Source organism: Salmo salar, chromosome ssa13 (assembly GCF_905237065.1).
Source record: "Salmo salar chromosome ssa13, Ssal_v3.1, whole genome shotgun sequence".
Taxonomy (NCBI): Eukaryota; Metazoa; Chordata; class Actinopteri; order Salmoniformes; family Salmonidae; genus Salmo; species Salmo salar.
This window is the reverse complement of record NC_059454.1, coordinates 29,231,010-29,257,994: the sequence shown is the minus strand read 5'-3', so window position 1 is coordinate 29,257,994 and position 26,985 is coordinate 29,231,010. Positions and strand designations below refer to the sequence as shown.

At 42.2% G+C, this 26,985-nt stretch overlaps 1 protein-coding gene across 2 annotated transcripts in view; it reads right to left on the bottom strand.

Annotated features, from left to right (window-relative positions):
- Positions 1–4,418: 4,418 nt before the first annotated feature.
- nt5dc2 (5'-nucleotidase domain containing 2) overlaps positions 4,419–26,985 on the bottom strand; it is a 42,547-nt gene continuing 19,980 nt past the window's right edge. Inside the window, exons 6-15 of one of the 2 annotated variants that reach the window (XR_006758546.1) lie at positions 17,146–17,274; positions 13,463–13,523; positions 12,632–12,734; positions 12,383–12,484; positions 12,167–12,248; positions 9,844–9,930; positions 7,770–7,910; positions 6,627–6,734; positions 6,160–6,224; positions 5,137–5,331 (exon numbers count right to left, since the gene is read on the bottom strand). Coding sequence is in view for 1 of the 2 variants with exons in the window: in XM_014135284.2 (XP_013990759.2) it covers positions 5,070–5,331; positions 6,160–6,224; positions 7,770–7,910; positions 9,844–9,930; positions 12,167–12,248; positions 12,383–12,484; positions 12,632–12,734; positions 13,463–13,523; positions 17,146–17,274 (1,032 nt within the window). In the remaining variant the exon portion in view is untranslated. Of the gene's footprint in view, positions 5,332–6,159; positions 6,225–6,626; positions 6,735–7,769; positions 7,911–9,843; positions 9,931–12,166; positions 12,249–12,382; positions 12,485–12,631; positions 12,735–13,462; positions 13,524–17,145; positions 17,275–26,985 lie in introns of both variants that reach the window. The other variant, XM_014135284.2, reaches the window with a different exon arrangement.

The window sequence follows — 26,985 nt, the reverse complement described above, 5'->3', positions numbered from 1 at the left end:
ACCAATACACACAGTCAGGTGGGAAAATAAAGGCTAGCATTTTCAAACAGAAATTTACATCCTGCAGCACTAATTCCAAACATTTTGGGACAGTGTAAAGTCCATGGAGAATAAGAGCACCTCCTCCCAGCTGCCCACTGCACCCCCCGCTTCTCCTTCACCCAAATCCAGACAGCTGATGTTCTGAAAAAGCTGCAAAATATGGATCCCTACAAATCAGCTGGGCTAGACAATCTGGACCCTCTCTTCCTAACATTATCCGCCGCCATTGTTGCAACCCCTATTACTAGTCTATTCAACCTATCGTTCATATCGTCTGAGATTCCTAAAGATTGGAAAGCTGCCGCGGTCATCCCCCTCTTCAAAGGGGGAGACACTCTAGACCCAAACTGTTACAGACTTATATCCATCCTGCCCTGCCTTTCTAAAGTCTTCAAAAACCAAGTTAACAAAGATCACCAACCATTTCGAATCCCACCGCACCTTCTCCGCTATGCAATCTGGTTTCAGAGCTGGTCACGGGTGCACCTCAGCCACGCTCAAGGTCCTAAACGATATCATAACCGCCATCAATAAAAGACAGGAATGTGCAGCCGTCTTCATCGACCTGGCCAAGGCTTTCGACTCTGTCAATCACCGTATTCTTATCGGCAGACTCAATAGCCTTGGTTTCTCTAATGACTGCCTCGCCTGGTTCACTAACTACTTCTCAGATAGAGATCAGTGTGTCAAATCGGAGGGCCTGTTGTCTGGACCTCTGGCAATCTCTATGGGGGTGCCACAGGGTTCAATTCCCAGGGCGACTCTTTTATCTGTATATATCAATGATGTAGCTTTTGCTGCGGGTGATTTTTTAATCCACCTCTACGCAGACGACACCATTCTGTATACATCTGGGCCTTCTTTGGACACTGTGTTGTTAAACCTCCAAACAAGCTTCAACGCCATAAATCACTCCTTCAGTGGCCTCCAACTGCTCTTAAATGCTAGTAAAACTAAATGCATGCTCTTCAACCGATCGCTGCCCGCACCCGCCCGCCCGACTAGCATCACTACTCTGGACGGTTCTGACCTAGAATATGGACAACTATAAATACCTAGGTGTCTGGCTAGACTGTAAACTCTCCTTCCAGACTCACATTAAGCATCTCCAATCCAAAGTTAAATCTAGAATCGGCTTCCTATTTCACAACAAAGCCTCCTTCACTCATGCTGCCAAACTTACCCTTGTAAAACTGACCATCCTACCGATCCTCGACTTCGGCGATGTCATTTACAAAATAGCCTCCAACACTCTACTCAGCAAATTGGATGCAGTCTATCACAGTGCCATCTGTTTTGTCACCAAAGCCCCATATACTACCCATCACTGCGACCCGTATGCTCTCGTTGGCTGGTCCTCGCTACATATTCGTCGCCAAACCCACTGGCTCCAGGTCATCTATAAGTCTTTGCTAGGTAAAGCTCCACCTTATCTCAGCTCACTGGTCAACATAGCAACACCCACCCGTAGCACGAGCTCCAGCAGGTATATTTCACTGGTCATCCCCAAAGCCAACACCTCCTTTGGCCGCCTTTCCTTCCAATTCTCTGCTGCCAATGACTGGAACGAATTGCAAAAATCACTGAAGTTGGAGACTTATATCTCCCTCACTAGCTTTAAGCGTCAGCTGTCAGAGCAGCTTACCGATCGCTGCAGCTGTACACAGCCCGTCTGTAAATAGCCAGTCCAACCAACTACCTATTTCATCCCCATATTGATATTTATCTTCTTGATCTTTGCACCCCAGTATCTCTACTTGCACATCATCTGCACATCTATCACTCCAGTGTTAATGCTAAATTGTAATTATTTCACCTCTATGGCCTATTTATTCCCTTACCTCCCTAAGCTTACTACATTTGCACACACTGTACATAGATTTTTCTATTGTGTTATTGACTGTACATTTCTTTATCTCATGTGTAACTCTGTGTTGTTGTTTTTGTCGCACTGCTTGCTTTATCTTGGCCAGGTCGCAGTTGTAAATGAGAACTTGTTCTCAACTGGCCTACCTGGTTAAATAAAGGTGAAATAAAATAAATAAAAATAAATAGCGTGGCATTCTGGCAAATTTGAGAAAACCAATTTTGTATTGGAGTTGTGCCTGTTGTTTTTGTTTACATGTGTATCTGCCCTCTCATTGGCTAGAATGTTCTCACCTGATCCCACCTCCTCCTGTCTGCCTTCTGCTTTTGCGGACATTCATTCCCATTTTTCAGCGTTCACTCCACTATCTTGTCAGTTTACAATCTTTTTTTATGATAATTTTGACGTGGAGGTTCCGAGTTTCTGACTTGTCCTGAATGCACCATCAATCCCTCTTTTTACATGCAGAGGAAAACCATATCCCAGGTATTTTACACTGAACAAAAATATAAACGCAGCATGCAACAATTTCAAAGATTTTACTGAGTTACAGTTCATATAAGTAAATCCGTTAATTGAAATAGATAAATTAAGCCCTTACCTATGGATGACTAGGAATACAGACATGCATCTGTTGGTCACAGATACCTTTAAAAAATGGTAGGGGCGTGGATCAGAAAACCAGTCAGTATCTGGTGTGACCACCATTTGCCTCATGCAGCACAACACATCTTCGCATAGAGTTGATCAGGCTGTTGATTTTGGCCTGTGGAATGTTGTCCCACTCCTCTTCAATGGCTGTGCGAAGTTGCAGGATATTGGCTAGAACTGGAATGCGCTGTCCTACATGTTGATCCAGAGCATCCCAAACATGCTCAATTGGTGACATGTCTGGTGAGTATGCAGGCAATGGAAGAACTGTGACATTTTCATCTTCCAGGAATTATCATGCTGAAACATGAGGTGATGGCGGCAGATGAATGGCACGTCAGTGGGCCTCAGAATCTCGTCACAGTAGCTCTGTGCATTCAAATTGCAAAATGTTCGTAGCTTATACCTGCCCGTACCATAACCCCACCGCCACCACGGGGCACTCTGTTCAGCAAACCACTCACCCACACGACGCCATACACACTGTCTGCCATTTGCCCGGTACAGTTGAAACTGAGATTAATCTGTGAAGAGCACACTTCTCCAGCATGTCAGTGGCCATTGAAGGTGAGCATTTACCCACAGAAGTCGGTTATGATGCCAAACTTGTAGTCAGCTTAAAACCCTGGTGAGGACGACGAGCATGCAGATGAGCTTCCCTGAGAGGGTTTCTGGCAGTTTGTGCAGAAATTCTTCGGTTGTGCAAACCCAGCTTCGTCAGCTGTCCGGGTGGCTGGTCTCAGATGATCCCGCAGGTGAAGAAGCACGATGTGGAGGTCCTGGGCAGGCGTGGTTACATGTGGTCTGCGGTTGTGAGGCCGATTTGGACATACTGCCAAATTCTCTAAAACGACATTGGAAGCGACTTATGGTAGAGAAATTAACATTCAATTCTCTGGCAACAGCTCTGGTGGAAATTCCTGCAGTCAGCATGCCAACTGCACGCTCCCTCAAAACGTGAGACGTCTGTGGCATTGTGCAATAAAACTGCACATTTTAGAGTGACCTTTATTGTCCCCAGCACAAGGCGCTCCTGTGTAATGATCATGCTGTTTAATCAGTTTTTGATACGTCACACATGTCAAGTGGATGGATTATCCTGGAAATGCTCACCAACAGTGATGTAAACAAATGTGTGCACAACATTATTGAGAAATAAGCTTTTTGTGCGTATAGAATATTTCTGGTATCTTTTATTTCAACTCATGAAACATGGGCCTTACATGTTACAACCTTACATGTTGTGTTTATATTTTTGTTCAGTGTACAATGTATATGATATACAGCTGGAACCCACAAATAATCATTAATATATGGTCACAGTTAGGGTGACATGGTTGGGGCCAATTCCATTTTAATTTAGTAGGCAAAACAAAAATCTCATTCAAGAATTAAAAAGTGCCATTTCTTTTTCAAGAGGATTTTCCAATTCTTGAATTCACCTTCCGACCATACTTCCCTCCCTTGGTGGAGTGTACTGTTCAGAAACTGACATGAAAGCTCAGTCACTACAAAAACAACACATTTTGTTAAAAAGGTAATTCTTTGATTTGGGGTGGCATTTAAGTATTGCATTTTGTAACAAATTAACTTAATTTTTGTAGATTTGTATTTCATTGATATGTATTTGGGTACATCTTCCCATTATAAAGAAACTAATATGGTAGCTTAATAACTTTTTAATACATTTGGACTATTATGATAACATTGTGCCACCAGTAGGAGCAGTAACACCAATGCCAACTTTTAGGTAATTGAGGATTTTCATAAAATGGAGGCCACAGAAACGCAAATCTATGGTCAATAACCCTTTAACAATAATTTACAAAAGTGATATGATTAATAATTTTTCACAATGCAACACCAATGACACTTTATTTAAACACAAAATTCTCAATCCTCACATTTATGACATAGTAAAAGGGTTTGATTAACTAATCCTTTCCTTTAATATAGGCCCCTCCCCAATAACAGTTTTTCACTGAAGAGAATTCTCAAGGTCCTTTGTAATGAGTGATTTTCAAGGCGGTAACACCAATGACTTAAAACATACTTGTAAAAAATTCTAATAATCAAGATCCATTACTCAAAACTCAAACTGATGCAGTCATAAGATACTGTATGTCATTATATGACATCAGTCCATTACAGGCTAAATGGTTAAAATGAGATTAAAAAAGTCATGTGACAGATATCAAAAGCATACGTTTGTACATGGTGTGGATAACAAGTTACAACCTTAACTAACCTAAAAAGTAAAACTAATGGCTAAACCCATCAAATGTCCTGGTCAACCAAGTGATATTGGGTGAGTTGAATAGGCAGATATTTTGATATGCTACTACTGTAGGCCTACTGGCATACAATAACCCAGCAGGTGGCACTCATGATCCGTGCAGACCTTTAACCTGTTCTGTGTTGTCCACCATGCCTCCTTACTCTCAGCTTAGCCTCAGTTCCTGCATCTTCATATTCAGTTTGCGGTTTGTGAGATCTTGGATTGCCCCTCTCAGCGGATGTGAGCCATCTCCTCCAGAAAGGGAGTCTTCATGCAGCCAGTGCAAAGCTGGTCCATCCACAGGGGCGCCTCGTGCTGCAGGGGGGTGCGACGAGGGTAAAAGGTGTAGGAGAGGTCATAGTTCAGCAGACAGCTGATGGATGCCATGTAGACGTCAGAGAAGCGGCACAGGCGACGGGAGAAGTAGGTGGGGTTATGGCAGGTGCGGAAAATGCTACCAAAGTGAGGGTTGAACAGGTTCTTGGTCACAGCTCTGTGAGGGGGAAAATGAAAGAAAGGGTCGAAGGAAGTTCATAGGTCTGTACGAAGCTTGTTAAGTCACAATTACACTGAATCCTTTAGGTCTGACTTGCTGTCCGACGGTCTTGAAAAATTAAATATTTATTTAGAATATTATGACATACACTACATGACCAAAAGTATGTGGACACCTGCTCGTCGAATATCTCATTCCAAAATCATGGGCATTAATATGGAGTTGGTCCCCCCTTTGTTGCTATAACAATGGTGACGAGTTTTACACCACTCCAGCTGACGCTTGGCATTGCGCATGGTGATCTTAGGCTTGTGTGCGGCTGCTCGGCCATGGAGTCCAATTTATGAAGCTCTCGATGAACAGTTCTTGTGCTGATGTTGCTTCCAGAGGCAGTTTGGAACTCGGTAGTGAGTGTTGCAACCGAGGACAGACAATTTTCTTGCGCGCTACAGCACTCGGTGTTCCCGTTCTGTGAGCTTGTGTGGCCTACCACTTCACAGCTGAGCCGTTGTCGCTCCTAGACGTTTCCACTTCACAATAACAGCACTTACAGTTGACCAGGGCAGCTCTAGCAGGGCAGAAATTTGATGAACTGACTTGTTGAAAGGTGGCATCCTGTGATGGTGTGCCACATTGAAAGTCACTGAGATCTTCAGTAAGGCCATTCTACTGCCACTGTTCTATGGAGTTTGCATGGCTGTGTGCTCGATTTTAATACACCTGTCAGCAACAGGTGTGGCTGAAATAGCCGAAAGCACTAATTTCAAGGGGTGTCCACATACTTTTGTATATTTAGTGTATAATATCTACTAACACTAGACTCACCGAAGCTCTTCTCTCTCCTTCAGCCAATCCTGCAGAACTTTCTTTGACTCTGGATCTCGATGCATCTGCACAAGTGCAATAAAAATGTTTTTACTTGAACACTTTCATCTTAACATAAAAAACATGGCATGGCTGATGGGTAAAAAAAATATCATAATAATAGCTTGTAAAAGTAGTGCTTATTGTGGGGGTACAATTGATTGGGACCAGAGTATGTGCAGCGGAGCTTGAGCGGAGCATGACCAATTTGACTGGAGCACTGAGCGAGATTCCCAAAGGCTGGAGCCCGCTCCAATTTCGCTCCAGTAGCGCTCACTTCACAAGCTCAGGGCATGCCTGGCCCAGCATGCATTTGTAGTCTACTTGAGTGCTACTATAGCCCCTTTCTTTAACTACTGTTATGGAGTTCACAAAATATTTGAATAAAGAAACTGATAAAACACAGTTGCAAAATCAAAATGACTTACAAAGATGAGGACCAAGAGAGGGAGTGCGGTGATGTAGTGTCCACAACTAAAGAATCATTGTGGAATCTGAAAAGAGGCGTATCCATGATGGTATACTTCATGTACATGCTAAAAGAAAGGAACGAGGTGGGTAGATAACTAAGTGTGTCACTGTAGCAAAAGTATTTATAAAAAAGTTAAAAATCAGACCTCTTAAAAGTTTAGTTCATTTTTGTTCTATTATCTATACAATAGGCCATAATTGATTTTGGCCAATAGGCCTGGCATATTCCCACTTTTAAGGAGCTTTCTGGTTATTTTGCCTAAAAACCTTTAGGCCTACATATCTTACCTATAGAAAAAAACAACTCTGCATCTCTGCCCAGCCTGACCAGAGTGGCCAAAAGGGTGTTTAGCATCCCCAGTGGCTCTGCAAGCTCAGAGAGGATATTCTCCACTGCTGGCCTGTTTCTAAAAATGAATTCAAAAGGCACAGTAGACTGAGCCTAATAAGGCATTTTTCATTTAATTCTAAGTCACAGCCTATATGCTCAATTTATAGACTATAATGATACAATGAAATGTTGTTTAAATGCTGAGCGCTTTATGTCCCTACCAGCCTATTCTGTCACACTTGCAAATGCTTCACAATGTATTCCTTTGTAGGCTATAGCCTTGAAATAATACAGCATAAATAATTCATGTTCGTTCCTTCTTAGGCTCCCTGTCTGGCTCCTGACCTATTTAGAGTGTTTAAATGTTGTATAATATTTCATGTAGCCTATTTGAAATGAGCGCTTCTTACATTACCCTTTTCATGTTTATTAAAATACTTTTCATTCATATCATATGGTTTGGTTTTAATACTTCAAAACCATATGGTAGGTCTAGGCAGTCACAAAAATAGATGGGTGTTGGTTAAATTGTGATTTTAATGAATGGAGCGAATTTTGAGCAGCATTTTTTCCCCCACTGTGAGTGTGGAGCGGTGCTGCTCCATGAGCGATGAGTGGGATTTCCGACCGCTCAACTCCACTCACATACTCTGATTGGCACTACATTCCATATAGGCAAGAGACCCATCATGGTAAATGCAACATTGCTTTGACCTCACAGTTTGCCGATTTCTATGTTGTAGAACACCCTATAGCTCTATAAGTGTACCTGCATGCGTTCCAGTAGACCGGTGAGTGCCTGCAGCCAGGTGAGGCCCTGGGCATACTGCTCCGTGTTCACAACCCTGGTCTCCACCTCCAGCTCCGGTACTATGGCTCCCGTCCGCCAGCCGTGACGCAGCATCAGGTCCTGCAGAAGAGCATGAGTAGTCAGCCCAGTACAATGACTAGCCACAACATTACACAGGTTATTACAGTAAGCACAATGTGAGACACACAGTCCTTAAAACAAAGTAAATGTCTGTTCGCAATTTCCTGTGTTGAGAAATCACATCCACACTGCCTGCATCAGTCACCAAAATATTTAGACATGCAGTACCAGTCAAAAGTTTAGACACACCTACTCATTCAAAGGTTTTTTCTTAATTTTTTATCATTTTCTAAATTGTACATTTTACTTTTTTTTATTATTTTTTTTATTTTTAACATTTTAGTCATTTAGCAGACACTCTTATCCAGAGCGACTTACAGTAGTGAATGCATACATTTCATACTTTTTTTTGTGTGTGTACTGGTCCCCCGTGGGAATCGAACCCACAAACCTGGCGTTGCATACACCATGCTGGCGTTGCAAACACCATGCTCTACCAACTGAGCCACAGGGAAGTAGAATAGTGAAGACATCAAAACTATGAAATATCACATATGGAATCATGTAGTAATCAAAAAAGTGTTACATTTTTCTATTTCAGATTCTTCAAAGCAGCCACCCTTTGCCTTGATGACAGCTTTGAAAACTCTTGGCATTCTTTCAATCACCTAGAATGCTTTCCCAACCGTCTTGAAGGAGTTCCCACATATGCTGAGCACTTGTTGGCTGCTTTTCCTTCACTCTGCAGTCCAACTCATCCCAAACCATCTCAATTGGGTTGAGGTCAGAGGATTGTGGAGGCCAGGTCATCTGATGCAGCACTCCACTTTCCTTCTTGGTCAAATAGCCGTTACACAGCCTGGAGGTGTGTTGGGTCATTGTCCTGTTGAAAACAAATGATAGGCCAAAACCAGATGGGATGAAGTATCGCTGCAGAATGCTGTGGTAGCCATGCTGGTTGTGTGCCTTGAATTCTAAATAAATCACAGTGTCACCAGCAAAGCACCACCACACCTCCATGCTTGACGGTGGGAACCACACATGCAGAGATCATCCGTTCATCTACTCTGTATCTCACAAAGACACGGTGGTTGGAACCAAAAATCTCAAATTTGGACTCATCAGACCAAACCAGACAAATTTCCACTGGTCGAATGTCCATTGCTCGTGTTTCTTGGCCCAAGCAAGTCTCTTCTTCTTATTGGTGTCCTTTAGTAGTAGTTTCTTTGCAGCAATTCGACCATGAAGGCCTGATTCACTTAGTCCCCTCTGAACAGTTGATGTTGAGATGTGTCTGTTACTTGAACTCTGTGAAGTATTTATTTGGGCTAACATTTCTGAGACTGGTAACTCTAATGAACTACCTCTCTGCAGCAGAGGTAACTCTGGGTCTTCCTTTCCTGTGGCGGTCCTCATGAGAGCCAGTTTCATCATAGCGCTTGATGGTTTTTGCGCCTGCACTTGAAGAAACCTTACAAGTTCTTGAAATGTTCCGGATTGACTGACCTTCATGTCTTAAAGTAATGATTGACTGTCGTTTCTCTTTGCTTATTTGAGCTGTTCTTGCCATAATATGGACTTGGTCTTTTACCAAATAGGGCCATCTTCTGTATACCACCCCTACCTTGTAAAAACACAACTGATTGGCTCAAAGGCATTAAGGAAAGAAATTCCACAAACTAACTTTTAACAAGGCACATCAGGTGACTACCTCATGAAGCTGGTTGAGAGAATGCCAAGAGTGTGCAAAGCTGTCAAGGCAAAGGGTGGCTACTTATAATTAATATATTAACATATTTTAATTTGTTTAACACTTTTTTGGTTAATACATGATTCTATATGTGTTATTTCATAGTTTTGATGTCTTCAATATTATTCTACAATGTAGAAAATAGCAAAAATAAAGAAAAACCCTGGAATGAGTCGATGTGTCCAAACTTGTGACTGGTACTGTAAATATAGTATGACTCACTGCCAAGTCACTGTACAGATGATCTCCAAAGTACAGCACCTTGGATCCTCTCCATCCTGTGAGCCTGAGAAAGTCAAACAGGTTGCCCTACAACAAGGAGACAGCGTAATGAATGTCACAAGGAATTATTATTAAGTTAAATCAGGCAATGGTTGAAGTTAACAGAGGAGGAAATATGGCAAACAAAGGACCGTGGATTGGTAAAACTACAACATGACTAATGACAGTAATTATGTGGTCATGGATGTGGTCTTCCATCAAATTCTGCTGAGGCCTTAGCAACAGACAATTATTGGCCTTGAGGGTCAGTCTGGCAATGATATTGGCAGTGTTCTTAGAGGAAAAGTACTGCATGGTTAACATGTCCAACTGTGAGGCAACAATACATGTCATTTCATCAAAATAGTATCCATTTATCACCAAGCCTGATCGATTGTCCCCAAATCTTATCCAGATAACAGAGAACGAGGTGGCCTCATGCTTGTCACATATTAAGCCACAGAAAGCACCGGGCCCAGATGGACTACGGGGCAAAGTACTGAAGGTCTGCGCCGACCAGCTCAAGGGAGTCTTCACACGACTGTTTCAACTCCTTCTGAGCACCTCTACAGTGCAAAACTCCTGGAAGGTGTCGAACATTGTACCAGAGGCCAAATCACAAATGACTTTCGCCTCTTCTGGCCCAATGCATGGAAAGGGTTGTTAGTAAACACCTTACCCTGTCCATAGCAGATCAACTGGACCCATTACAGTTTGCCTATTAGTCACAGAGGGGACTGAGGATGCTATCCTGACCTTGGTGAACATGGTGGCTTGTCACCTTCAACATGTTATTTATTGATTTTAGTTCAGCTTTCAATACAATGCAAATACACATACTGCTGAAACGACTACTGGACCTGAATGTCAACGGAGGTCTCGCAGGTTGGATCAAGGACTTTTAACTGACCGCCCACAGAGGGTCCACATGAATGGGGCCCTTTCTGATGAACTGACACTGAACACAGGGGCACCCCAGGGGTGTGTCCTTTCACTGTTGTTGTTCTCGATCTACACTAACGACATGAAGATCCAACGAAACAATGTGAGCCAATGTGAGCCTTTCAAGTATGCGGATGACATGGCTCTAGTAGGACTCTCTTTTTTAAAGATGCTACGTCAGATGGGTAAAACTATTTTAAACAGACCAACAACCTTCAAGAATGGTGCCGGTCAAGTGCCCTCCACATCAATGTGAAACAGACAAATGAGCTGATCATCAATGGCAACAACTTGCCAATGTCCCAACCACTCTCTCTGAACGACCAACCAGTGGAGGTGGATGAGTGTTTTAAATACCTAGGGACACAAATTGATAACAAGCTGAGTTTTACAGAGAACGCAGACTACTTGTTTTAAAGCAAGCCAGCGCCTGTTTTTAATCATGAAATTGAAGGGGTTTGGGGTCAGCCAAGATGCTCTGGAGAGGGCGTATAGCAGCTTGGTGGAGAGCATCCTCACGTTCAATATGACAGTCTGGTATGGTAATCTGAGAGTGAGGAGCAAAAGCAAACTGACCAGAATAGTAAACACAGCCAGCAAAGTAATTGGTCGACCACAGGCACATTTGAGCAGTCAACCATAAAGAAGGCACTGGCTGTCGTTGGCAACCCCTCCCACCCTCAGTTCGAGAGACATCCCTCTGGCCGTCGCTTCAGAATGCCCATGGCCAAGAAGAACGTGTTCAAACATGAATTCATTCCTTGTGCTGTTGGACTACTAAATGCAACATAAATGTGATCCGTATATGTACTTACCTATCCAGTGCAGTTGGGACAGCAGTCAGTTGTGAACGTATCAATGTCCTATGTTTTTAGTATGATCAACTGACTGGTTTAAGTGTGTATGATGTGAGAATGTATGTGATCCTTTTAATGGAAGGTGATGTCCATCCTGGATGGACAATAAAGTTTTAGTCTATTCTATTCTGACCTAAATTCAAGAACAAGACTAACATCTTTGCACAGGCTTCAAAGGCCAACTTTGTAATACCAGCCTAACTTAGACTTTGGACATTTGATTCAGGTTGATTAAAGAGTTAACTTAACATGCCAGTCCAATCATGCGACATTCACTTCCCACAATAAAAGGAGCAAATGCGGTTTTGACATTGTGGTAATTTGTGAGATTCACAATCTGTTACGCAAGTAGTCAATGCTGGTAAATCCTGCAACTGAGTTGGTCATATATTTTCCAAGTTGGAAAAGACAGTACCAGCCAACGTGCCACTTTAGCTCCATATACTGTATACAGTAATACTGCTGGTTAATGTCTACGCTCTTACCTGTTTGTAGACCTGGCCCTTATCCAAGCTCTTGATCTTGTCCCACTGAAGGTCCCCGTTGCTATCCAAACGTCTGAAAGGTCTGCAAGTGGCAAATATGGTCACAGAATGACCTGAACAGTATGCATTTTCTGTGAATTTATGTGAAGACCAAAGTTGCGGAATTTGGACACGTCTTGATTGGGAATATAAAGATATGCAGAGTACCAGACTTACTTGCCACAGCTGTTGAAGAAGTGTGGTTTGTCAGCTTGAACAATGACAATGTCAAACAAGTCCCTCCAGTCCTTTCCTACCATGTATTTCATCCCTTTGTCTCTAAATAATGAAGAAAAAAAGCTGGTTAGTCAACAACCACGAAAGGTACAGATAATGTGCAGAGCTGAAAGTGCCCAGAGACCAAATCAATAACCTGCATGTATATCTCTGATTAACTCAGTTAGTTTGGTGGATGGTGGCACTCACACAAAGCTAAATGGGCTGTTGGTTATAAGGAAGAGCTTCTTGCCATGGCTTGCCAGACGGTGTAGAACTGCATATGTCTCATCTCCTCTGAGGATATATTTCTCTGTGGGAGGGAGATGAGAAGAGGGGGGTCAATTCTGACTGGAATATCCCCTGACTTCAAGCAGACTGAGCTTCCCTAGAGCATTTCGAAAGTATGTAAATATTCCACTTCCATCAGAATGTATTGTTCCTTGGAAGAAACTGGCAGATTTTCCCATTTGGAAACAGTCCTGTAGCATTTAAGCAAAAGATGAAGGCATTTAAAGTAATTTTCTCGAGACTGTGAGAGAGCAGAGTATAAAGAGATAGATATGTCCTAAAATGTTCTTCTCTCAATTCCTGCCAAACCTGAACTCCGTAAACACATATTTAAACAAAAACTAGGGATTAAGATTATAAATTGTTAAGTGTACTGTCATTTTTATATTCACTTAAAAGTATGGTAATATTTTTGCAATTTAATGTATGTTAGTAACATTTTATAAATGATCTTGACTTCCACTTAGCCATGGTTTTCTGGCCTAAATAAAATATGCTTTTTTACCTAAATCATAACCCGAAAACTATTATCTTCAGGGCTGTTAAATTGCTACACTGTTTAGGTTTTCAAATACAGAGAATGAAGAGTGAATCAAGACCACAATGCTTTTTATATAGGGGATTTTTGCACTGTTCAGTTTGAGAGAACCTGCAAACTGGGTGTGGGTGACATAGGAAGCATCCGATACAAACATATTTGAGATTTATGTCTAGAAGCAAATATTTTAAAAACATAATAGTATATCTCACCCAAGTCTTGCATTATCCACTTGTACATGTAGCCTTTGATATGCACCATTCCAATGGCATCCTGTGGAAAATAAACACAGTGGATAAGCAGTTGAGCTGACTGTTTTCTTTCACTGAGTATTCTTATATACAGTCGTCTTGCTCAAGGTTTAAATACATCCTTGTCTCGACTTCTGTATTTACACTTCTGATGGCTTTCTACACCTATCTAACAGGAAATTTAACCAGACACGTTTTTTCAACATGGTTCTCTTCTCTCTCTTGGGAGAGAACATTCATTGAATGTTGCATAGTGTGCTATAAACAGCTAGCATCCCTAGAATCTTGCCACTCACATACTGTACTTCTGTAACTGGTAAGTACAGTTTGTTCAGAACCAATCATAGACATTCTGAATCAGCAATTTTACAAAACAAGGCATGCATAGCCTTCTCAAACAAACCACAAAAAAGGAACCAAAGGGAGTGACATATATAGGGCAGGTAATCAAGGAGGTGATGGAGTCCAGGTGAGTGTCATAATGTGAGTAACGATGGTGACAGGTGTGCGCCATAACAAGCAACCTGGTGACCTAGACGCCGGAGAGCGAGCATACTTGACAGTACCCCCTCCCTGGTGCGTTCGGCTCCAGCCGCAGGACGCCAACCACAGGGACAATCCCGGGGATCAGGAGCGGACTGGTCACCTCCACCGAGGCGCAGAAACCTGACGAACCGGCTGAGGCGTGAGAGCCTGGCGATCCGGTCGAGGCGTGAGAGCCTGGCGATCCGGTCGAGGCGTGAGAGCCTGGCGATCCGGTCGAGGCGTGAGAGCCTGGCGATCCGGTCGAGGCGTGAGAGCCTGGCGATCCGGTCGAGGCGTGAGAGCCTGGCGATCCGGTCGAGGCGTGAGAGCCTGGCGATCCGGTCGAGGCGTGAGAGCCTGGCGATCCGGTCGAGGCGTGAGAGCCTGGCGATCCGGTCGAGGCGTGAGAGCCTGGCAAGCCGGTGGAGGCAGCGAAGCCTGGCGATCTGGCTGAGGCATGAAAGCCACTCTTATCCAGAGCAACTTACAAGAGCAAATACCGTAATTTCTGGACTATAAGCCGCAACTTTTTTCCCACGCTTTGAACCTTGACGCTTAAACAATGACGCGGCTAATATATGGATTTTTCCCGCTTTCAATTTTTTTTCCTCCAAAAAACACATTCTGTGACGTGCTCAGTTTTTTGGCGGCATGAAGCTTTCACTAGACCAATGAAATTGCCGAACGGGTTAAGGTCAAACAACTTTTTTGTTTACTGTTTAGATTAAATCGAGCGCTCTCAAACTTCCCATCATTCTGATTACGGTAGTCATTTTGTCACCCTCATCATGGCAAAGACACGGAGAAATGCATATGATGCAGCTTTCAAGTTGAAGGCGATTGATCTGGCTGTTGGAAAAGGAAATAGAGCTGCTGCACGGGAGCTTGGTCTTAATGAGTCGATGATAAGACGTTGCAAACAGCAGCGTGAGGAATTGACTCAGTGCAAAAAGACAAAGCTTACTGCTAATTTTTCATTTTTTTGTTACAAGCCGTGTTTCGTTAAAGCCTATTTTTTTTTGTTACAAGCCGTGTTTCGTTAAAGCCTATTTATTTTTGTTACAAGTCGTGTTTCGTTAAAGCCTGTGTAAAGTTCATTTGTTTCAATGTACCGGTAGGCACCTGCGGCTTATACATTTACATTTGCATTTACATTTGAGTCATTTAGCAGACGCTCTTATCCAGAGCGACTTACAGTAGTGAATGCATACATTTCATTTCATGCATTTTTTTCTTTTTTTCTTATAGACATGTACGGCTTATTTATGTTCAAAATAATATATATTTTTTTAAATTCAGTGGGTGCAGCTTATATTCAGGTGCGCTCAATAGTCTGGAAATTACGGTAGTGTTAAGTGCCTCAAATCAAATCAAATGATATTGGTCACATATACATGGTCAGCAGATGTTATTGCGAGTGTAGCGAAATGCTTGTGCTTCTAGCTCCGACAGTGCAGTAATATCTAACAAGTAATCTAATAATTCCACAACAACTACCTAACACACACAAATCTAAGTAAAGGGATGGAATAAGAATATATACATAGAAATATATGGATGAGCGATGACCGAGCGGCATAGGCCAAGATGCAATAGATGGTATAAAATAAAGTATATACATGTGATATGAGTAATGTAAGATATGTAAACATTATTAAAGTGGCATTGTTTAAAGTGACTAGGGATCCATTTATTAAAGTGTCCAGTGATTGGATCTCAATGTAGGCAGCAGCCTCTCTGAGTTAGTGATTGCTGTTTAGCAGTGTGATGGCCTTGAGATAGAAGCTGGTTTTCAATCTCTCGGTCCCAGCTTTGATGCACCTGTACTGACCTCGCCTTCTGGATGGTAGCGGGGTGAACAGGCAGTGGTTCGGGTGGTTGTTGTCCTTGATGAGCATTTGGCCTTCCAGTGACATTGGGTACTGTAGGTGTCCTGGAGGGCAGGTAGTTTGCCCTCGGTGATGCCGACAGGATGCTCTCAATTGTGCATCTATAAAAGTTTGTGAGGGTTTTAGGTGACAAGCCACATTTCTTCAGCCTCCTGAGGTTGAAGAGACGCTGTTGAGCCTTCTTCACCACACTGTCTGTGTGGGTGGACCATTTCAGTTTGTTCGTGATGTGTACACTGAGGAACTTAAAACTTTCCTCCTTCTCCACTGCTGTTCTGTCAATGTGGATATGGGGAGCTCCCTCTGCTGTTTCCTGAAGTCCATGATCATCTCCTTTGTTTTGTTGACATTGAGTGAGAGGTTGTTTTCCTGACACCACACTCCCTCCCGAGTGCCCTCACCTCCTCCCTGTAGGCTGTCTCGTCATTGTTGGTAATCAAGCCCACTACTGTTGTGTCATCTGCAAACTTGATGATTGAGTTGGAGGCATGCATGGCTACGCAGTCATGGCTGAACAGGGAGTATAGGAGGGGGCTGAGCACACACCCTTGTGGGGACCTTGCTCAAGGGCACAGACAGATTTACCTAATCGGCTCTGGGATTTGAACCAGCAACATTTTGGTTACTGGCCCAACGCTCTTAACCACTAGGCTACCTTCCGGCCCAAATCATCTTATCAAGTCACTGGCGAGTGGCAAAGTGCTTCGGTGCCGTAACAGCTTCCCTAAATTTTGCAAATGTCAGTTTTAGAAGATAATGACTTAATGACCAAAATGTTGCTATATACACTAGACTAATATTGATGCAACATTGGCCATTTTCAACCAGAGAAGTTGGTTTTTGAGTTCAACTGCCCGTTAAACGGAATGAGAAGATCAAATAGTATGCATCTTTTTCATTAAGGGGGAATGAAAGAACTTTTGGCTCACTGACCGACCGGCACAGCATAACAAACAATGTTAAAATCACATTCCCAACTGCCTTGCACACTGGTAGACAAAAGGACCATTCACAAATATTGACTTTGGTGCAACTACTTATGAGCTAGGATGCAGCAATCAACTAAGTTAGTTACATTATTTAAGTCAAAAAGCATTTTTGTTAAAAGCCTCTATTTCTAGAACCAGTTATTTGCCCACATTTTGAAAGCTGGTTTCAGTTTGAATGTCTCAATTAAAATACAGTATTATCTTTGGATTGAAGTTTGTCAGAATGTGGGAATGCACTCACTGAAACGTCTTTGTAGAGATGACCAGGGTCATATTCAATGTCATTGGAGTTGAAGTAGTCATTGGCAGCAGCCAGGAGAGTCATCTCTGGGATGGAGAAAACATCCATGAACTGCTTCATCACAGGACCCTGTAAGATAACGTTAGCTCAACGGGATAAAAGACAAAGCTGAGCCTCAGCAAGAAAACAAACAACAAATCTGACGATTAAAAATGATTACAAATGATTTAGCCTATAACAGGTCTTAATACAGATCTAATCCTTGTGTGAAATTAGTGGGATGACAATCTAACACAAATACCATCTTATTCCAAACCAAGTGAGACATATCCAGTCAGTTAATTGCTTTTTATTACAATTACAATTACAATTTAGTCATTTAGCAGACGCTCTTATCCAGAGCGACTTACAGTAGTGAATGCATACATTTCATGCATTTTTTGTATTTTTTTGTATTACCGTAATACAGTAGGAGCCGAACACTGACCATTAGGTTAGTAGGCAATTTTATGAAGTGGGCAAATAAACTCAACTTCACCCAAAGCTCTGAGGTAACAAGATTTACAGAGCAATAATGGAGTGGGACCATGTATGTTTCTACAGTAGCTGGCCTTAAGTCTCCATAGGACTGATTAAAATAAAATTTGGTGAAGAGCAGGTCATGGACATGCTTGACACGGTAAAACTTGATATATACAGTGCATTCGGAAAGTATTCAGACCCCTTCACTTTTTCCACATTTTGTTATGTTACAGCCTTATTCTAAAATGGATTGAAAATAAAATATTCCTCATCAAGCTACACACAATACCCCACAATGACAAAGAGCAAACAGGTTTATAGATATGTTTGGACATTTATTAAAAATAAAAAACAGAAATACCTTATTTACATAAGCATTCAGACCCTTTGCTATGAGACTCGAAATTGAGTCCATGTCCCATGGATTCGGTGCAATCGAAAATATCTTCCCAACTATTTTTCAATCTATATGGCACAGCTGTCAATTATTTGGGCCTTAAATGAAACTCTTTTATTTATCACAATTTTCTTTATCCAATTTTGGTCTTTAATGCAAGGCCAACAGACAAGTTCCTTACTTTCCCCCCCTTCTGCTTGTCTCTTCCATTTTTGCAGTAATTCTGCAATTAGTTTGGTTGTAATTTTGGTAGAGCAGACATTTCCATATATTTTTGTTAGCTGCATGTGTGACATATCCCCACCAGTCCTATTCATGATATAATAAAACAATTTTAAGTATGTTTTTTTTAATCAATTAGTATATTTGAGTTTAACCACAATATTTGCTGTATTATTTGTTCTGTCTTTTCTGGTGGATTAAACTGAAATTACAATCAACTTTCTATGGCTTGTTTTAAAAATAGCGATATTTTGGAGAATAGCGATATTCATATTTTCAAATAAACGAAAGTGAGAGATTGTAATCTGAATAAAGGGGAAAAGGCCGTTCTTGAACATGGGGTGAGACATTCTTACTAATCTGCTAGAGAACCAGTTTGGATTTAAATATAACTTTTGTATGACTGATGCCTTTCGTGAGAGGTCTATTGCTTAAATATTAAATCATTTCTGCCCTCCAAAATCATATTCATCATATAAATAGGCCCGTTTAATTTTGTCTGGCTTGCCTTTCCAAATAAAATTGTATATTTTCTGCTCATATAATTAAAAAAACATGATGCTAGGTGTAGGGAAGACCATAAACAAATAGGTAAACTGTGATATGACTAAAGAGTTAATCAGGGTGATTTTTCCACAAATAGACAGGTATTTTCCCTTCCATGGTAGCAAAATCATATCAATTTTGGTAACTTTCCATTAACTTTTATTGTAGTAAGACAATTTCTTTCTTTCGGGACATGTACAGTCGTGGCCAAAGGTTTTGAGAATGACACAAATATACATTTTCACAAAGTCTGCTGCCTCAGTGTCTTTAGATATTTTTGTCAGATGTTACTATGGAATACTGAAGTATAATTACAAGCATTTCATAAGTCTCAAAAGGCTTTTATTGACAATTACATGAAGTTGATGCAAAGAGTCAATATTTGCAGTGTTGACCCTTCTTTTTCAAGACCTCTGCAATCCGCCCTGGCATGCTGTCAATTAACTTCTGGGCTACATCCTGCCTGATGGCAGCCCATTCTTGCATAATCAATGCTTGGAGTTTGTCAGAATTTTTAGGTTTTTGTTTGTCCACCCGCCTCTTGAGGATTGACCACAAGTTCTTAATGGGATTAAGGTCTGGGGAGTTTCCTGGCCATGGACCCAAAATATCAATGTTTTGTTCCCCAAGCCACTTAGTTATCACTTTTGCCTTATGGCAAGGTGCTCCATCATGCTGGAAAAGGCATTGTTCATCACCAAACTGTTACTAGATGGTTGGGAGAAGTTGCTCTCTGAGGATGTGTTGGTACCATTCTTTATTCATGGCTGTGTTCTTAGGCAATATTGTGAGCGAGCCCACTCCCTTGGCTGAGAAGCAACCCCACACATGAATGGTCTCAGGATGCTTTACTGTTGGCATGATACAGGACTGATGGTAGCGCTCACCTTGTCTTCTCCGGACAAGCTTTTTTCCAGATGCCCCAAACAATTGGAAAGGGGGTTCATCAGAGAAAATGACTTTACCCCAGTCCTCAGCAGTCCAATCCCTGTACCTTTTGCAGAATATCAGTCTGTCCCTGATGTTTTTCCTGGAGAGAAGTGGCTTCATTGCTGCCCTTCTTGACACCAGGCCATCCTCCAAAAGTCTTTGCCTCACTGTGCGTGCAGATGCACTCACACCTGCCTGCTGCCATTCCTGAGCAAGCTCTGTACTGGTGGTGCCCCGATCCCACAGCTGAATCAACTTTAGGAGACGGTCCTGGCGCTTGCTGGACTTTCTTGGGCGCCCTGAAGCCTTCTTCACAAAAATTGAACCGCTCTCCTTGAAGTTCTTGATGATCTGATAAATGGTTGATTTAGGTGCAATCTTACTGGCAGCAATATCTTTGCCTGTGAAGCCCTTTTTGTGCAAAGCAATGATGACGGCACGTGTTTCCTTGCAGGTAACCATGGCTGACAGAGGAAGAACAATGATTCCAAGCACCACCCTCCTTTTGAAGCTTCCAGTCTGTTCTTTGATCTCAATCAGCATGACAAAGTGATCTCCAGCCTTGTCCTCGTCAACACTCACACCTGTGTTAACTAGAGAATCACTGACATGTCAGCTGGTCCTTTTGTGGCAGGGCTGAAATGCAGTGGAAATGGGTTTTTCAGTTCATTTGCATGGCAAAGAGGGACTTTGCAATTAATTGCAATTCATCTGATCACTCTTCATAACATTCTGGAGTATATGCAAATTGCCTTCATACAAACTGAGGCAGGAGACTGTGAAAATTAATATTTGTGTCATTCTCAAAACTTTTGGCCACAACTGTATACCGAGTATGTCCACATCACCATCAGACCATTTTATTAGTAAACTACAAGGTAATATTAAAGTTGACTTTTTTAATGATCCAATACGTAAAATATAAAAAAAAAGTATCATAATTTGGGTGCAATCCATAGAGGTTTTGAGGCTGTGGAGGGATCAAAATTGTGGATTTAAAAGAAAGCATGAATCATCAACGTACAATGACACCTTTGTTTTTAAGCCCCTGATTTCTAACCCCTTGATATTATTGTTGGATCTGATTTTAATAGCTAACATTTCGATGGCCATAATAAATAGATATGTCACCTCCTGACCAGTAGAGGGAGTATTTGTTTTTTAATTTTGGTCAGGACGTGGCAGAGGGTATTTGTTTTATGTGGTTTGGGGTGTGTGTGCGTTGTATTTAAAGGGGGTTTGATTTGTTAGTTCCGGGTTTTGGGTTATGTTCTATGTTCTTTCTAGTTCTTTGTATTTCTATGTCTAGGTTTGGCTGTTGGACTCTCAATTGGAGGCAGGTTTTTTTAGTTGCCTCTGATTGAGAGTCCTATATATAGGTATGTGTTTTGTTTTGTAGTTTGTGGGAGATTGTTCCATGTATAGCTTATGGCCTTACAGGACTGTTTATTCGTCGTTGTGTTTCTTTTGGTGTATGTGTTTATTTTGTTTTTTCCTTCTTTCCTTAATAAAAGAAGATGAGTACACATATACCCGCTGCGTTTTGGTCTCAATCCGACGACAACCGTGACAGAATCTCCCACCAAATAAGGACCAAGCAGCGGAGGAAGGAGCAACGGAGGGACTATCGTGAGACATGGGCAGAGTTGAGGATAGGCATTTCCAGGGCTGTGGAGGAGTTAAGGGAGCCCGAGAGGCAGCCCCAATAAAAAAAAAATGGGGGGGGCACACGGGTAGTTTGGCTGGGAAAGGATTGAGCCCCATGCCAAATCCCCGTACCTTTTTTGGGCAACATAAGACTGGACAGGTCCCGTGCTTAGGGGTGATGGGTGCTGTGGCGAGGCCGGGTATTTTCAGGCCGGTATGCGCAGTACCAGCGCCCCGCATTTGCCAGGGGGGGAAGTGGCATCCAGCCAGTACGGTGATGCCAGTCCTGCGCTCGAGACCGCCAGTACACCTCTACGGTCCAGTGTTTCCTGCTCCACGCACTAGCCCTGAGGTGCGTGTCCCCAGACTGGCATATCCTAAGTCAGCACCACGCACCAGGCTTCCAGTGTGTCAACCCAGTCCAACCCGTCCTATTCCTGCTCCCCGCACTGGCCCTGAGGTGCGTGTGCATAAACTGTCACTTCCAGTACCAGCACCACGCATCAGGCTTCCAGTGCGTCAGCCCAGTCCAACTCGTCCTGTTCCCGCTCCCCGCACTAGCCCTGAGGTGCGTGTCCCCAGACTGGCACATCCAGTACCAGTACCACGCATCAGGCTTCCAGTGCGTCAGCTCAGTCTCGAGCATCCGGCAACAGTGTCCAGTCCAGAGTATCCGGCAACAGTGTCCAGTCCAGAGTATCCGGCAACAGTGTCCAGTCCAGAGTATCCGGCAACAGTGCCCCGTCCAGAGTATCCGACAACAGTACCCCGTCATGAGTATCCGGTAAGAGTAGTAAGCCCGGAACCGAGTGAGACGGCCTACAGTTCGGAGAGGGGTGAATGGGCCTGCGACCCGGAACCGAGTGAGTCTGCCTACGACCCGGAACCGAGTGAGTCTGCCTACGGTCCGGAGCCGAGGGAGTCTGCCTACAGTCTGGAGGGCAGTAGGCCAGAACCGGAGCCACCTCCAGTATAGGTGGGTTGGGGAGGGGGGGTGTAGCACAGGTGCCATCGTTGACGGCAGCCACCCTCCCTTCCCTTCCTTTAGTTTAAGGTTGTTTTTTTTTTTTTTGGTTTTTTTTGGTTGTGTTTTTGTTTAGGTGCATTCGGGGTATGCACCTTTGGGGGGGGGGTGTAATGTCATGTCCTGACCAGTAGAGGGAGTATTTGTTTTTTTAATTTTGGTCAGGACGTGGCAGAGGGTATTTGTTTTATGTGGTTTGGGGTGTGTGTGCGTTGTATTTAAAGGGGGTTTGATTTGTTAGTTCCGGGTTATGTTCTTTCTAGTTCTTTGTATTTCTATGTCTAGGTTTGGCTGTTGGACTCTCAATTGGAGGCAGGTTTTTTTAGTTGCCTCTGATTGAGAGTCCTATATATAGGTATGTGTTTTGTTTTGTAGTTTGTGGGAGATTGTTCCATGTATAGCTTATGGCCTTACAGGACTGTTTATTCGTCGTTGTGTTTCTTTTGGTGTATGTGTTTATTTTGGTTTTTCCTTCTTTCCTTAATAAAAGAAGATGAGTACACATATACCCGCTGCGTTTTGGTCTCAATCCGACGACAACCGTGACAATATGCCAATAGTGGACAACCTTGTTTTACTCCTCTTGACAGTTTAATACTTTCTGAGAAGTAACCATTATTTGCTATTTTACACCTAGGGTTACTATACATAACTTTAACCCATTTTATAAGACATTATCCAAAATTGAAAGTCCCATAGGGCGGTGCACAATTGGCCCAGTGTCGCCCGGGTTAGGCCGTCATTGTAAATAAGAATTTGTTCTTAACCGACTTGCCTAGTTAAATAAATAAAAAATATACAGTAGACCCATAAAACAGATAAGGACTTCTCCTTAGTGTATGGGTCACTCAGGTGGGTGTCAAGGGTTGAGGACCGTTCCATCATGATAGAACAATAAATAACTAAACTATATTTATAAATTATTCTAAAATGTATATCCAATATCTGCAAAAAATTGAAAGCTCTCTTTCACAACCCCTGCTCGCAGACACACATGGGCTCTGAAATTTCGCAACCATTTTCCTTTTTAACTCACCTAACTCAACACTTTTCCTAACACACATAACACCTTCAATCACAATACACCAGGACTTACCCAGAATACTATGCCTTCTATGTCCTCTGTTTGCTGTGTTTTTATCCCTACCATGTTGATTCTGAATACTTCTGTGCTCCAGTTCCTTGTATTTGAATATTTGTTTTCATACATCTTTTTTTTTCTCATTTTTTTTTTTTTTACAATCCCTACCATGGATAGTATTGGGTGTTTCATTATTCGACTCCTCTATGGAAACTTTGTAATATTTAGAATAGCCATAGACTAGTCTTGGTGTCTCGGAACATTTGGTTATCAATATACAGTTTATCGACTACGAGAGCTACACGTTTCCCTTTTAAGAGTGGGTACAGAACTTTACGCCATTCTGCAATTTCCTTCGGGAACTGATCATTAATGCAAGTCTTTTACGCAGGCTTTTAACCATTATTTTATCTTTAAAGAATGCAAATTTGGCAACAATTGCAGAAAAATCCACGTATTTTCAAACATACCGTGCATTCAGAAAGTATTCAGACCCCTTGACTTTTTTCATATTTTGTTGCATCACAACCATATTCTAAAATTGATTAAATTGACGTTTTCCCTCTTCAATCTACACACAATACCCCATAATGACAAAGCAAAACTTCTTTATATAAATGTTTGCAAAATGAACAACAAAAATACCTTATTTACATTAGTATTTAGACCCTTTGCTATGAGACTTGACATTGAGCTCAGGTGCATCCTGTTTCCATTGATCATCTTTGAGATGTTTCTACAACTTGATTGGAGTCCACCTGTGGTAAATTCAATTGATTGGACATGATTTGGAAAGGCAAACACCTGTCTATATTAAGTCCCACAGTTGACAGTGCATGTCAGTGAAAAAACCAAGCCATGAGGTCTGTAGAGCTCCGAGACAGGATTGTGTTGAGGCACAGATCTGGGGAAGGGTACCAAAACATTTATGCAGCATTGAAGGTCCCCAAGAACACATTGGCCTCCATCATTCTTAAATGATGGCTGCTCTGCCAAACTGAGCAATCAGGGGAGAAGGGCCTTGGTCAGGAAGGTGACCAAGAACTCGATGGTCACTCTGACAGAGCTCAAGAGTTCCTCTGTGGAGATGGGAGAACCTTCCAGAAGGACAACCATCTCTGCAGCACTCCACCAATCAGGCCTTTATGGTAGAGTGGCAAGACGGAAGCCACTCCTCAGTAAAAGGCACATGACAGCCCGCTTCTAGTTTACCAAAAGGCACCTTAAGACTCTCACACCATGAGAAACAAGATTCTCTAGTCTGATGAAACGAAGATTGAACTCTTTGGCCTGAATGCCAAGCCTCACGTCTGGAGGAAACCTGGCATCATCCCTACGGTGAAGCATGATGGTGGCTGCATCATGCTGTGGGGATGTTTTTCAGCGGCAGGGACTGGGAGACTAGTCAGGATCGAGGGAAAGATGAACGGAGCAAAGTACAGAGAGATCCTTGATGAAAACCTGCTCCAGAGTGCTCAGGACCTCAGACTGGGGCAAAGATTCACCTTCCAACAGGACAACGACACTAAGCACACAGCCAAGACAACGCAGTAGTGGCTTCGGGACAAGTCTCTGAATGCCTTTGAGTGGCTCAGCCAGAGCCCAGACTTGAACCCAATCAAAAATCTCTAGAGAGACCTGGAAATAGCTGTGCAGTGACACTCCCATCCAACCTGACAGAGCTTGAGAGGATCTGCAGAGAAAAACGGGAGAAACTCCCCAAATACAGGTGTGCCAAGCTTGTAGCGTCATACCCAAGAAGACTCAAGGCTGTAATCGCTGCCAATGGTGCTTAAACAAAGTACTGAGTAAATGGTCTGAATACTTATGTACATTTGATATTTCCATTTTTTATTTTTAATACATTTGCAAAAATGTTTAAATACCTGTTTTTGCTTTGTAATTATGTGGTATTGTGGTAAAATTGATGAGGGGGAAACAAACAATTTAATCAATTTTATAATAAGCCTGTAATGTAATAAAATGTGTAAAATGTGAAGGGGTCTGAATACACTCTATATTCTATTTTAGTGTCTCCGGTCCTTATTTTTCAGTTAACCTTTTCATACAAGTTTAAAATATCTCTAACGGTCGCCCCCAGTGTGAGTTGTTTTATGCACGTGATGTCAGAATGCACTCACTGTTCCAAAATATGATTATTACGCAACAGGACAGTTAACACGCGCTTCCTGCTAATTATCTATAGACTATGTTTCAACTTGTCAATTTCAAATAATTTTCTAACAAGCTGTATTTTCTAACAACAGTTTGAATTGAGGTGTGTTCCGCCTCCTCATTAATTCACATAGAAGTAGCCCATTTCAGCGTTGCGGACAATTTATGTATGAGGCTTTACTGAGACGGACAAACTTCTCTCTTCGAGAGCCCACGCACTTCACCAATGTTTGCGCAGATCAAGTATGCAGACATTTGCGCAGTCTTGCACAAATTGGAACATTTTGGTTTTCCTTACAAATAATAACTTTGGACATGCGTTCCTATGAAAGTAAGCTCCTTATTTTCTGTATATCATGTTGTCGTTTCTACTGTAGGCGCATACAATATGTATGCATGTATGTATGTATGTATGTATCTATGTATGGGGCATAATGTACTTACAGTTTTATTCACAGTACCGGTGACAAATAATGCATTCCGATTATTGCATTGATCGTAATGGACACCTATAATGTGTGTAAAATACCTTTTTGAAGGTCGTACTGTTTATACTGAGCTAATGCTAAGCTATTTGCCAGCTATGTGTGGCGCCATGTTTGTTGACATTATACAATGCATTCTGGGTGTCACCTAAACGTCTGTCAGACCAAAGATGTTATAATGAGGTGAAGGAATGGTTCACTCATCTTTCGGGTAAACTTCCGGAAGTGAATGAAGGGAAGTGAATGATCGTAGAAAATACACCCCCTTCAACATGCATACTATAAACAGACCAAACTCATCTTGTCTCCTTGTATTATCTTTGGTTGACGTGAAAAATCAAACATGCCGGTGCGCACAAACTACCCATCGTCGGATTACTTTTGATTTCTACAAAGTGTTTCACTCAATTATTTTGATCAATGGTGACCTCACCCGTGATGTGATTGCTATTAGCTAATTCATATTGTAGTTTCTGTCAGCCGAGAGTTATAAAAATATGACCCCTTGTGTTACGTCAATCTTTCCTCACTTAGCGCTAGAAAAATGCAGCCTACATTTTCCAGTTTGGATGATTGTGTTATGCTGTAGCTACTTCTGTGAATTTGTTAACATTGCATCCAAAAATAAACTGGTCACATTCTGGACATAAATTTGTATGGACAGTGTTTGTGCAAAATGTTTCTGTGAAAAACAGTGTGGCCAGCTCAAATGCTGATTGTTGCGTCAATCGAAACTAGACGTTATAAATAAGCATTCTAATCACACTGGTTTGAGCGTACGCTCCAGGGACCACTGTAGAATAATCACACC